Source organism: Manis pentadactyla, chromosome 4, assembly GCF_030020395.1.
Source record: "Manis pentadactyla isolate mManPen7 chromosome 4, mManPen7.hap1, whole genome shotgun sequence".
Taxonomy (NCBI): domain Eukaryota; kingdom Metazoa; phylum Chordata; class Mammalia; order Pholidota; family Manidae; genus Manis; species Manis pentadactyla.
In genome coordinates, this window is record NC_080022.1 from 164926779 (window position 1) to 164939605 (window position 12827).

Here is a 12827-nt window from a genome sequence, read left to right on the forward strand (position 1 = left end):
TTGGCTAGGATGTAGTGAGACAGACATGATTATACACTGGGAGTGTAAAACGGTACAATCTTTCAGGAAAGTGGATCATTATTATGTATTAAGAGCCTTAAAAAAAAAATCCCTTCCCGTTGACCTGGTAAATTCAATTATAGAACTATCTTACGGAAAGAATCAGAGATGTAGTTAAAGACTTACATATAAAAGCATTTGTTAAATATGATTGTTTTTAATACAGAAAAATTCTCAACAACCTACGTGCCTAGCAATGATTAAATAAATTCTTAAAAATCATAGACTGCAATCATTAAAGATGATGATTATGACAATGCTTACTGTTAGGGGAAAACAGGAACAATGTAATGCTAAGTGAACTGCAGGATGCAAAATTGAATATGCAGTAGAAACTCATTCAGAAAAAACAGAGCAGGATGCTTACAATGGTTATCACTGCATAGTGAGATTAAAGATGATTATTATTTTCTTCTTTATTTCTGTTTTTCAAATTTTCTACACTGAGCATTTCCAGGTTTTACAATGAGAAAGAAACCCTGATATTTCAGACTAGAAAAAAAATATTTATTTACTTATTTTTTTATGATTCAGGTTCAGGTTTCCTTAAAATATGTTAAGTTGATATTTTTTGTTGAGAATCTGTTCAGTTGGAGGACATTGGGGCACTTAATGTGATTTAAAAGTATATTAGACCTAGGCAGTTACTAGCTTTGGTCAGAGCCCTTATCTCTGTGATTGTCTTGCATTCTCTTCATGGTTGTAAGAAGGCTGCTGCAGCTCCTGCCATCAGATCTGTGTTAAGGCAGAAAAAATATGGATGTGTCCCAGTGACATTTTTAGAAATGATTCCAAATTCTTTGATATTCCTACCTTAAGGAGGTGGGGGCCTATGTGCTTTCCTCCTGAATCTAGGCAGGTTTATGATTACTTTGATCAGTAAAGTATGTCACAAGTGGTGCTTTGTGACTTCTGAAGCTGAGTCATAAAAGGCTATGCAGCGTCCATGTGGCTCCCTTAGAATCTTCATTCTGCAGAAACTCCCTCTTGGGATACTTCCCCTCAGAACCAGCTGCCATGCTGTGAGAAGCCCACACCATGGGGAGAGTTCAGAGGCCATGTGAAGGTGCTCCACTCAACAATGCCAACTGAACCCAACCTTTGGGTCATCCCAGCCTAGGTGCTAGACATGTAAGTAAAGAGGCCTCCAAATCCATGCTGTGCCTTTCAGGAGCCACTGACCACATGTGGTTATTTAAATTTACATTTAATCAAAACCAATTAAATAAAAACTTCAGTTCCTCAGTCACACTGGCCACATTTCAAGAACTCAATAGCCACATGTAGCCAATAACTATTATATTGGACAGCACAGATAGAGCATGTTTCCATCACTGGAGAAAGTTCTACTAGTGAAATCTGCTCCAGATGATTGTTGAGCATTTGAGAGTTCCCAGCTGAAGCTCCAGACATTGTGTAGAGACAAACCATCCATGCCCCTGTGCCCTGTCTGAACTCCTGACCAACAGGACCCAAGAGCATAATAAAATGGGTGTCACTAAGTTGTGGATAGTTTGTTATGCAGCTATACTAACTGGAACAAGCTCCGAAGGATAGCTTTCTCAGATACCATTCCAACTAACTTCTGTTTATATCTGATTGGCAGAACAGTGTCACAATGCCACCCCTAGAGCAATGAAGGCTGGGAACATACAGATTTAGCTCTCATAACCTCTTTAGTCAGGAAGTCAAGGAAAAGGGGATGGCACATTGGAAATGCATGAGCTAGCAACAGTGTCTGCTACAATTTGCATATGTGTGTGTGTGTGTGTGTGTGTGTGTGTATTCTTGGTATATAGGTATATCCAGAATTGCAGGACCATGTATCTGTTTTATAAAATTCTATGTATATAGAATTAAATGTGTATGTATGTATGTATGTGTATGTGTGTGTATATATATATATATAAAATTAAAGCAGAGCTGCATAATAACAGATGAAATCTATGCTTTAAATTTATGCATCATTATAATACAGCACTTCCAATTCTCCTTAACATCATGTGCAATGGATGAAATCTAGAATTCATGTATTTAAAGTATTCTAATAACATTGGTTCACAGAGACTTCAAATAGATGTCCTTTGCACTTAGAATGTTGTAAACACTGTATCACTCCTAGAATCTGCAACTCTATTATCTGGCTGAGATCAAAATCCTCATCCTTGGCTAATGGAAAGAAATTTCAAGATGTGGGTTTGGATTTTTGCTTATGGAGGTAACAGGGAGTGAGCAAGTTATAAGGAGACATTTTCCTATCAGACCAAGTTGCCTCAGTGGATGCTTGCTTCAAAGATAAATGGGTTTGTTCAATGTTATCTAGTTAACTTCCAATTACAAATGTCTGTGTTTTCATCTCTTCTGAAGAATTCATGGCCCTCCTCCACTAACTCCTATGAGAAGCCACAGAAAACCACACTGAGGTTTCCTCAATCATAGGTGCACATCTTCCTTTGAGAAATGTTTAGAAAAGAATTGGTTCACTTGATTTTTAGCAACTCAATGATGAGTTTATAATTCTTAATTTTTTAAATGTGCATGCTATGGTTTATGTTGCATGACTGTTTAAAAGAAATGATAACAATAATTTAAAAAAACATTACATTTGCATGTTGCTTAATTTTCAAAAAAAAGGTAAAAGTTTGATTCCTTAGAAGTGAAATGACCCTTAGTAAAAAACACACCAAATGATGGTGATTTTCCCATAATCCTGTCTCAGGTTACAGGGAACAATAAGAATCAGAAAGTTTAGAACATATCTCATAGAAATCAAGGTAATAACTCAGGGCACTTCCCAGAACTTTGTTTTACAATGATATTGGAATTTATTCATTTACCAAAGAGTCATAGTCTTTACCATAAGGCCCCACTGAAGGATTTTTGTGGTATGCAAGGATGCAAAAGGCAACGGCTATGATTTCCAGTTACTATCAGTTGCCCAGAGAGAGGAACAGTTGATTGTGAAACCACCTGGAGCCTAGTATCAAATTCTTTTTTTCCTCCATATATCTAAATGATCATTTAATAGTCCACTCCCCTTCGTAATTCCAAAGTAAATGTTAAATAGTAATAGGCCATATGGAGGTCCTTTAAAGTGTAAAACTTGGATAAAGGGAATTTTAGACCTTGTGACTGGTAGTGTTGGAAGGACATGAATCTCATTTCCCTTTTATTTGCTATCTATATTTGAAAAAGAACTACAGTATTTATTGAAAGGGTGTTGAATTTTAAGTGTGGAATTTTTAAATTAAAAGAGATGTTAGAAAAAAATTAAAATTAAAAATTAAAAATTAAAAAAGAGACGTTAGAGATTATTTAATCCAACCCTTCTTTTAAGTGGGGGAACTAAAAGTTCACAGTGAAATTGGTGACATTCTGATCTCCCGCTACCTGCTCCTTGGTACTTTTTCCAGGATGCCATGGGGTCTCGGTGTGTGTGTGTGTTTATATTTATTTATATTTATATTTGGTTTGAAATCCTCTCACACTCTGGGGCTGAGCAGCAATAACTCATACATTTTGACATTTAAATTTCTGGTTTAAAAATTCTATTTGCTGTCATTGATATTTAATCAGTACCTATTGGAAGACTGCTCTCAAATTTTAGACCTGGGATTTTAGATTGGGAGCATTCAGAAAAGAGAATTTGTGGTGTCCCTTTAGAGAATTCTTGAAAAGTATAGATAAGCTTGACAAAATTTCAATTCATCTATCTTTAGTTTGACATTTTAATCTCAGCCAAGCTAATATGTTCCTCTAATTATAGTGATATATTTTCCAAATTACAAATCAAGACACATGGCCCGACACATGGTCCTACAATTCTGGATGTTTGGTACAGTAATATTATTTGCCTAATGGTAAGAGAAATTATGCTCAGGGGCACATGAAATATCAAGTGTTTCTCTCAGCAAGCCATTCCCCAAATAACCTACCTTTTTTGCAATTGGTGTGCTCAATTATAAAATTAAATATAACTGATTTTTTATAATAAATGGAATGCTTATTATAGAAAAAAACAAAATACAAATGAGCAAAAAGAAGGAAACAGTGAACGAATTATAAAATTTTTTTTGATGCCGAGGAAGGGGCCTTTTAATGTAAAATGTTTCCATACTTTCACATCCAAATCTCACTCCTCCTTGTCTACAGCTAAAAACCTAAAACACTAAAAAAATCAGAATTTAAAGAGTCATTGAGCAAAACTTCTCTTCTTAAAAAACGCTGCCAGTTTTAGCAATCTGTACAATAAACATAAAATCGGTCACCTGACCACTCCCACCCTCCCCCTATTCCACAAACCCATCTTCCCTCCCCCTCTCACACACGTTGGGAGTTTAGAAATAATCCTTTTTCAATTTGGTTCCTTCTAAAGGGGGAAGGACTGTGGGAGGAGAGGGTGGCAGGCAGGAGGGCAAGAGAGTCGGGATGGAGAAAAAGGCTACAGCTAGATTTTGTGTCCATAAAGCGCAAAGCCTCTAAACCTAACACGTAAAGCGGGTTTATGCCAGAGGAGCACAGCTGGTCTGGCTACACAGCCGGCTCCGCGGATACACCACTCCTCGGTGAGTTGCGGTTTAACTTCCTTACAGCAGGTTGAAAGTGCAGGTCCCTCAGGTTTGAAGGGAAGTAGGCGCCCCAACTTGTGTTTTTCCAGGAGGAGCTCCAGTGCAAAGAGGGGAGAAGGGAAGGCAAAGCCACGGGCGTTTCATTCATCGCTCCTTTTTCTCCCCTTCCCTCCCTTACCACCCTTAGGATTTTCTCTCCCCTGCTCCCAGGGCGAGTTTGACGTCGGTCTCCTGGATACCACACAGCCAATCGCCTAGTTACTGTGGGAGAAGCATGGCCAATCAGGCGTCGTTGCTACCTGTGAGTAATATTTTTAGCCGAGAGGGACGCTCTGTTCCACTCCCACTGTAACTCCGTGCATTTCTCTGCTGCAGGTTGTGAAAAAGGGTTCTTACCTGTCCCCCTCGAGTCTCTTTCCCTGCTCCCTATTTATCTACCCATATTTCAACCGAATATTATCTTAAACGCATATTACAGGAAGGCACCATGTTTATTATGCGTATTTATGTTCAAGTAGGCACTTGAAATACACCCATGCACATATATACTTAGATACGTGCAATTTGGCACAGAGGTCTGGGTTGGCATATTTGGAATAAAATGTGATTCTTTTGCGGGAGGTCTGATGTGGGGTGCGGAGACAGTTAAACTGCCGCCTGGGCGGAAGGTTTGGCCAGGTGGTCCCCCTTCCCCACCCCCAGCCTGCACGGCAGCTGAGTTCTGCAGTTGCCACTCTCAGGGTGGCAGTTGGCTTCGGCTCCCGAGGTGATTAATATTCAATTAGTTGAGTGCACGAGTCCCGGTCACTGTTCGCCCTTTCCCTCGACTCTCCTGGGTGCACTGGAGGCTCTTTTACGAGTGGGGTTTTCCTCGGCCACAGTCCCATTCGGGTAGGGCATATTTTTGTAAACACTCCTCTCGCTCCCGGCCTTAGTATCAGGATCCTCCCCATTTTCCCCGGTCGCTCCGCCACCTGCTTTGCTCCCCTTCCCCCTTCTCCCCAACGTTCTCCCCCTAGACCTACGACAGCCGTCCCACCCAACCTCTGTGGCCTTCGCTGGCATGTCTCTCCCCCAATCCCTTTCCAATTTTTCTCTTAATCCCGCCCACAGTGACTCCAGGTCGTCATCTCATTGGCCATCCTAGAGGCCGAGAGGTGTGGCCTTGCCCTTCCCGGCCCTCCACCGCCCATCAGGACATGGGCAGGCGGAACTTGGCCAATGGCGTCGGGGGGCAGGGCAGGGGTGGAGCCAGCGGGCGAGGGTCTGGGGTGCGGGGTGGCGGGGCGGGGAATGGTTACGGCGCCCCGAGCTGTGTGACGCAATCGGGCGCGCGCGCACCCCTACGGGAGGGGTTGGTGGGGCAGGGAGGAGAATATAAAACGAGAGGCGGGGCGCGCGCCGCGATAGAAGGAGCGAAGTTCTGGCCCGGTGCGGTGTGGGCACACTACGGGGACACTGGCCGGGCACCGGGCTGTGTGGAGAAGTGAGCGCGCTCGCCTGACCCCTCTCCGCCTCCCCGAGCCAGAAGGGGCGAGCTTCTGAGCCCGCGCCGAGGCCCCCGTCCTCCGCGCCCTCGCCCGGAGGTGTCGCCTTGCGCTCAGCCAGCTCCCTGCTGCCGACCCTCCAGTGCCCCAGTCCTGCCGCCCCATCTCCCCCGCCCAGCGGACAGGTCTGTGGTGGAAGCAGCCACGAAGCAGTCCGTAAGTATCGAGGGGCGGCGGGCGGGGTCGGGGAGGAGAGGCTGCAGCGGCGTCGAGCCCTGGGGGCTCGGGGACAGCTGCGTCGCGGCACGGGCGCGGAGGGGAGCGGCTCCGAGGGGCCCCGGCGCGCCCTGGAGCCGGAGGCGGGGCCGGCCGGCGCGTCGGGCTCAGCCCGGGCCGGGGCGGGCGACCGGGGAAGGGCGGCCCGGGACGAGCCGACGCGAATAGGGGATTGGGGTGCACGCGACGAGCTGCGAGCTTGAGGGGAACGCTGAGGTGCGCGGGGCCGAAAATGGTGCCGGGGAACCGGTGCTCCCCGGGCTCTGGCCGGGTCCCAGGAGCCACGGGGCGGGGGGTGGGGAGCGGCGGGTCAGGTTACGACGCGGGGGGGAGGGGAGCGGCTGACCCTGGGCGGCGGGCGCCGCGACCTGCCGGCTGCCCGGCCTCGAGTGGCTGCCCTCCCCTTTGCTTGTGGCCTTCCTCCTCCTCCACTCGCTGCTGCTGCTGTAGCTCCTGGGCTCCCGGGGCTGTGAGCAGAAATCTAATGAGACCCAACTGGCTGTTTATGTAATTCACACTCCTGTCTTAAGGCGTTGCTTTAAAACTACCTTCCGCCGAGCCTGAATTTCGCTCGGCTGCACCTTCAAGCAATTTGGCTTAATCAGCTGCCTTTGCCGACGCTTAGGCTTTTGGCTTGGAAATTGTAGTTTGGGGGCAGCCAGGGATTCTTTCCCCTTTGTCACCACCAATGGGGAAAATGGAACAGATGGATTAATACCAGCTTGAATTTTAAATGTCCTTTTAAGTCAACCTCGCTGTACACATAGATCCCCTTTGCAAATATCTTGTGTTTGCCCTTGATCTTTTCTTATCCCCACCCAGTGCTGATCCAGCAGACGTTTAAAGGTCGACCTTATCGTTCATGCCTCTCTGGCTGTTCGCTTATCGTGAGGCAGCGAGGTGGTTTTTGAAAATGAGAAGAAAACTAAGAAACTGCCATTTAAACAGAACTATCAGAGTTTTGAAATTAATTATTGCTTTTGTGGTACTTGCTGCAAAAGAGGTATTTTCAAATTTAGAAAAATACCCACTGAAAAAGCACTGAGAAGCTCTATTGTTACATTGTATGCCCTTAGTATGTTTCAGATCTCAACTACTGTACATAAGATAGTTTGGTTCATAATTTTTGTTCACGAATATGGCAGTTCGTTTAGTACTTTAAATTTTAGCACGTGTACTTTGGAGATTAATTTCCAAACTTCTCAAATTTCTAAGTGTGTATGGTAAAGCAGATTTAAGCAGTACGTATCCAAAATGAACTGAAAAATAGAATTCACTTCTAAATTGCTGAATAGGAAAGAATATGACCAACTTCTAAAAGTGACATATATATGTGTGAAGGTGGGTGGATGGGTATGCTGAGGATAGGATAGTTTCCAGTAAATGCTGTTGTAAGAACTGAAGGAAGGAAAAAAAAAGGAATATGCTACATATTCTGGAGATACTTTTCTTCTTGGAATTCTATTCAGAAACTAAAGTAAATAATAGGGTTAAGAAATACTGTTTTAACTAAAATAGTCTTAACTTTCCTCATGAGATTTTGAGCTTTAATAAACAATTTCTTATTGTGTGTTCCTTTATTTAATGCTGACTATATTTTTTGGACTTCTAGACTATTAGACTTTTTCAAAAGTGAAATTACTACTGGGGTTTAAAAAATATGGGACTTAGATTTATCTTACTTGGACATGTTTGTTTGTTTGTTTGTTTTTCTTTAAGGAGCAAGACCACTAGAGGTAAAGAAGAATCTACTAATACCAGCACTTTGAATGAAAATTTTTTTCTCTGCCGCAAACTGAACTTTTTTTTTTTTTTGGTCGGGGAGTTGAAACAGATCTAACTTTGTGGCATAGCAGCTATGCAGCTTGAAATCCAAGTAGCACTAAATTTTATTATTTCGTATTTGTACAATAAGCTTCCCAGGAGACGTGTCAACATTTTTGGTGAAGAGCTTGAAAGACTTCTTAAGAAGAAATATGAAGGGCACTGGTATCCTGAAAAGCCATACAAAGGATCAGGGTTTAGGTGTATACACATAGGGGAGAAAGTGGACCCAGTGATTGAACAAGCGTCCAAAGAGAGTGGTTTGGACATTGATGATGTGCGTGGCAATCTGCCACGGGATCTTAGTGTTTGGATCGACCCGTTTGAAGTTTCTTACCAAATTGGTGAAAAGGGACCAGTGAAAGTGCTTTATGTGGATGATAATAATGAAAATGGATGTGAGCTGGATAAGGAGATCAAAAACAGCTTTAACCCAGAGGCCCAGGTTTTTATGCCCATAAGTGACCCAGCCTCATCGGTGTCCAGCTCTCCGTCGCCTCCCTTTGGTCACTCCGCTGCTGTAAGCCCCACCTTCATGCCCAGGTCCACTCAGCCTTTAACCTTCACCACTGCCACTTTTGCTGCCACCAAGTTCGGCTCTACCAAAATGAAGAATAGTGGCCGCAGCAACAAGGTTGCACGTACTTCTCCTATCAACCTCGGCTTGAATGTGAATGACCTCTTGAAGCAGAAAGCCATCTCCTCCTCAGTGCACTCTCTGTACGGGCTTGGCCTGGGGGGCCAGCAGCCTCCGCCACAGCAGCCAGCCCAGCCTCCACCTCCACCGCCGCCGCCACAGCAGCAGAAAACCTCCGCTCTTTCTCCTAATGCCAAGGAGTTTATTTTTCCTAATACGCAGGGTCAAGGTAGTAGTGCCAGTGGAATGTTCCCCGGGGACAGCTCCCTCAGCCTCAGCCCTCTCCAGTACAGTAATGCCTTTGATGTGTTTGCTGCCTACGGAGGCCTCAACGAGAAGTCTTTTGTAGATGGCTTGAATTTTAGCTTAAATAACATGCAGTATTCTAACCAGCAGTTCCAGCCTGTTATGGCTAACTAAAAAGAAAGAAAATGTATCTGCAAGTTAAAATGCTCCAGCCCAAGGGGAATTTTTTTTCACCTCCTTGAGATTTTTTTTTTTTTAAAGCTCATTGTAGAGATACATTCAAGCTTGGTTACAAAAATAAAACATGCATCATTTTTCATTTGCCAACCAAGCACAAAGTTATTTTATATCGACTGTATATTTTAAAGTATACTCTCAGATATGGCCTCTTACAGTATTTAAGATATAGCAAGGACAAGGCTGGTTTTTTTTTATATAAAAAATTGGCACTAATAAGTGGGTTTATTGGTCTTTTCTAATTGTATAATTTAATTTAGTACAAAGTTTGTAAAATATCAGAGGATATATATATTGTTTCTACGACATGGTATTGCATTTATATCTTTTTACTACAGTGATCTGTGACAGCAGCTTCATGTTGTATTTTTTTTACTGAAATTGTAAAATATCCATCTTAAAGACATCAGCTATTCTAAAATTGTGTACAGAATATTCCTTTAGTGGTGGAATTAAAAAGTACGAATATTTGCTTTTTCAAAAGAATGTATTTTCTGTTAAAAGGTTTAAAGATTTTTGCTATATATTATGGAAGAAAATGTAATCGTAAATATTAATTTTGTACCTATATTGTGCAATACTTGAAAAAAACGGTATAAAAGTATTTTGAGTCAGTGTCTTACATGTTAAGAGGGACTGAAATAGTTTATATTAAGTTTGTATTAAAATTCTTTAAAATTAAAAATGCTTATTGTGGTTTTTCTTTTTAAGCCTTTGCCAAAGAGCTACCTCTGGAATTATGATGTTGTAAACGCTAATGTTGCAGAAGGTCTGACTCACCGAATCACAAAGGGATAATGGAAAGCAGCCGCCCTACTAGTGCACCAGAGAGTAGTTTGCCACATGAAAAGCTAACCAAGCTTGGGACAGCTTCACTCTTCAGCAGCTCCCTGCAGTCCGTGTCTGTCTCCCTGTGATAGGTAGGGATGGTATATGAAGGCTAGTCGACCCTGTTCTATAGCAAGTTATCATGTGTCATGTTGACATCTAAGAGACAAGTGATAAAATGAAATTCACTCATGTAACCTGAGTGGATTTATTTAAAAATTTGAAATGTATATGGAGAGACCATCAGATTGGTGGTGTGTTTCTGCATGGAAGAGGAACAGCTCAGAAAAGCTGCTTGGACACAGCAGCTGACCTACTTAAAAAGATGAAGGTTTGTTTACTAATACATTTACAGTAGCTGGAGGATTTATGGTCAAAATCTATTCAAAATTGGACAGTTTGCTAAATGTTAGTATTTGTGTGCATTTTCCCAGCAAAAAAAATTTTTTTTTTTTTTCTCCACGTGGACAGCCAAGCCAACCTGCTGGTTTGGGGGGTTCAAAGATCAGTCATCTATATGTGTCAAATTGTAGTAGATTGTTTAGAGTTTTTAAAAACTGATGAGTTGGAAGGGAGAGGCTATTTTTAAAATACAGTGATGAGTCATTTCACTTTAAATGTCCGTTGATACGGTGTTGACATAGTATTGGTGAGAAAATTGTTGGGTTTAAAAGAAAAAATGAACTTTGTCTTTTTATTGTAAACCAACCCTAGTTTCCTAATGAAATAAATTGGGTCTTAAATGAGTTTTTTGTATACTAGGCTACAAAGGCCTTTGTTACCCAGCAGTTCAGTGCAACCAAAGTGTTAAGGAATACTAGCACTGGAAGTAGCTAAGCTGTGCTTTCGGCTGTATGGTAAGGCCTTTGTCCTTCAGTGGACAGAACGACGCTATGCAGAAGTATTGGGAGAACAAGGACCTGGCAGAGATCTGGTCTGCCCTCACTTGAGGTTCTTTTTTCACCATGAAGTCTGAATAGCTGTAAAACAGGAGAGTAGATTTTAAGCACTAGTTTCTGCTATAGATTTGAGTGAAGTCATAGGCTTGGAAGAAAACAGCCTTTTTATCAATGAAGAAAGGCTCAAGTTATACTTTTCTCAACATAAGGCAGCCGGCAAGTAGGTACACAATAGAATTTGTAATAATCTGGAACACTAACATTTTAAATAATTGAGCTCAATGTAGTATGAATATCAGATTGACAAAAATTTTGGGGAAATTTCTATTGGTACAAAGTTGGTTTGGCACTGAAAAAATTTTATCTTGATTGGTTTTGAGGAAATTAGTTTGATTTGAACTTGGTATCCTTGAGGGCTTTGTGATTTTTTTTTTTTAAAGCATGAACAAAGGCTGTTTGCATGCCCATTTTGCTCACTAGGAATGGAAAATTTTTTTTAAGGTGCTTGTATCTAGCACACCTTAGAAAAACTTAACACTTTAGCCCCAAATCTTTTTCTCCATATGGCGCCGTCATGCTTTTGACCCCTGTGTAAAAGTATCCAGAGTTTAAAATGTTTTTCTCATGGGTATTTGTTTGCATTCATTTAATTCTCACAGAGATGTCTTATGTAGTCACATTTTAATTGAGAGACTTTTACAAATTTCAGGACTAGGTTATTTTAAAATAAGTCACTGTGACAAAATAAAGAGTCTTCGGACATATTTAAGCTAATGCAGTAAAATGGTTGGAGACCTTCCTCCACATCCTTTCCCCACAAAAACAGAACAATGTAGACATAGGACATCAAATATATATCCTTGCTTGACTAGAATGCATGCTTTTGTCAGAAACAAGGTAACTCAAGATTAGACAAGAGAACCTTATTAGACAACAAGTATGTAAAACTGCCAGTGCTGAATAAAACCCACTATACTTTTAATCAATTTGTCCCAGGAGGTCACTTAAGATCAGAGTTCTTCAGTTTTTGTGTTATATTAGGAAGATACTGTCTTCATGTTTAAATGACCTAGGATCAATATCTGTGTGGATACAGTTGGAAAATTAGCACAACACTTGTGTAGAAACCATTTTTTTAATGTTTTAACTCACAGTACTATGTGCCTCGCACAGTTCTAACCCTGTTTACAGAATATGGGGGCTGAAATACAGCTTAATTAATTCACCCATGATTGCATGGCCAATAATTGGCAGCTGGGGTTTAAACTCAGTCTGGTTTCAACTTCATGCTCTCAAGCTCTATGCTTTGTTTCCTCCAATAAGCTACTATTCTGAAGTCAGCAATAGTGCCGTTTTTGATGTATTAGCCACATGGCTTGTAGAACCCCTACAAGTGTTAATGAGAACAGTCGAATGGAAGACTCTTAGCCATGCTCTGAAGTCGTCATAATGTTTTGAGAGAGGTACATTATATTTCCAATGGCCATAAACTATAATCACAGGCTATCTGGAAATGTCTTTGAAAATTGTTAAGTTATATCAATGCTCTTAATTTTGTTGATTTTCTTGACCTAGTTGTGTAAATTCTCATTTTAGAACCACTGGATGATTCCCTTAGACTGAATAAGGACTATAGATTTAGTAGCCCTGTTACATTTAAGTAAAATTGTAAACATTGACCTCCTGCAGCTATTTTCACACATATTCCTTACCTGTGCTATTGACAGACATGATAAGGAAAGGGCAAGTAAGGTACCAAAATAAA

At 41.6% G+C, this 12827-nt stretch overlaps 1 protein-coding gene across 1 annotated transcript; it reads left to right on the forward strand.

Annotated features, from left to right (window-relative positions):
- Positions 1 to 6022: 6022 nt before the first annotated feature.
- TOB1 (transducer of ERBB2, 1) lies at positions 6023 to 10020 on the forward strand. Its single transcript, XM_036879667.2, has 2 exons — positions 6023 to 6331; positions 8111 to 10020. Exon 2 carries the CDS (start codon positions 8250 to 8252, stop codon positions 9270 to 9272), a length of 1023 nt encoding a protein of 340 aa, XP_036735562.1. The 5' UTR covers positions 6023 to 6331; positions 8111 to 8249; the 3' UTR covers positions 9273 to 10020.
- Positions 10021 to 12827: the final 2807 nt, after the last annotated feature.

Coding starts and splice junctions, on each gene's coding strand:
- TOB1 (XM_036879667.2), top strand. CDS start 8,250: ATGCAGCTTGAAATCCAAGTAGCACTAAATTTTATTATTTCGTATTTG.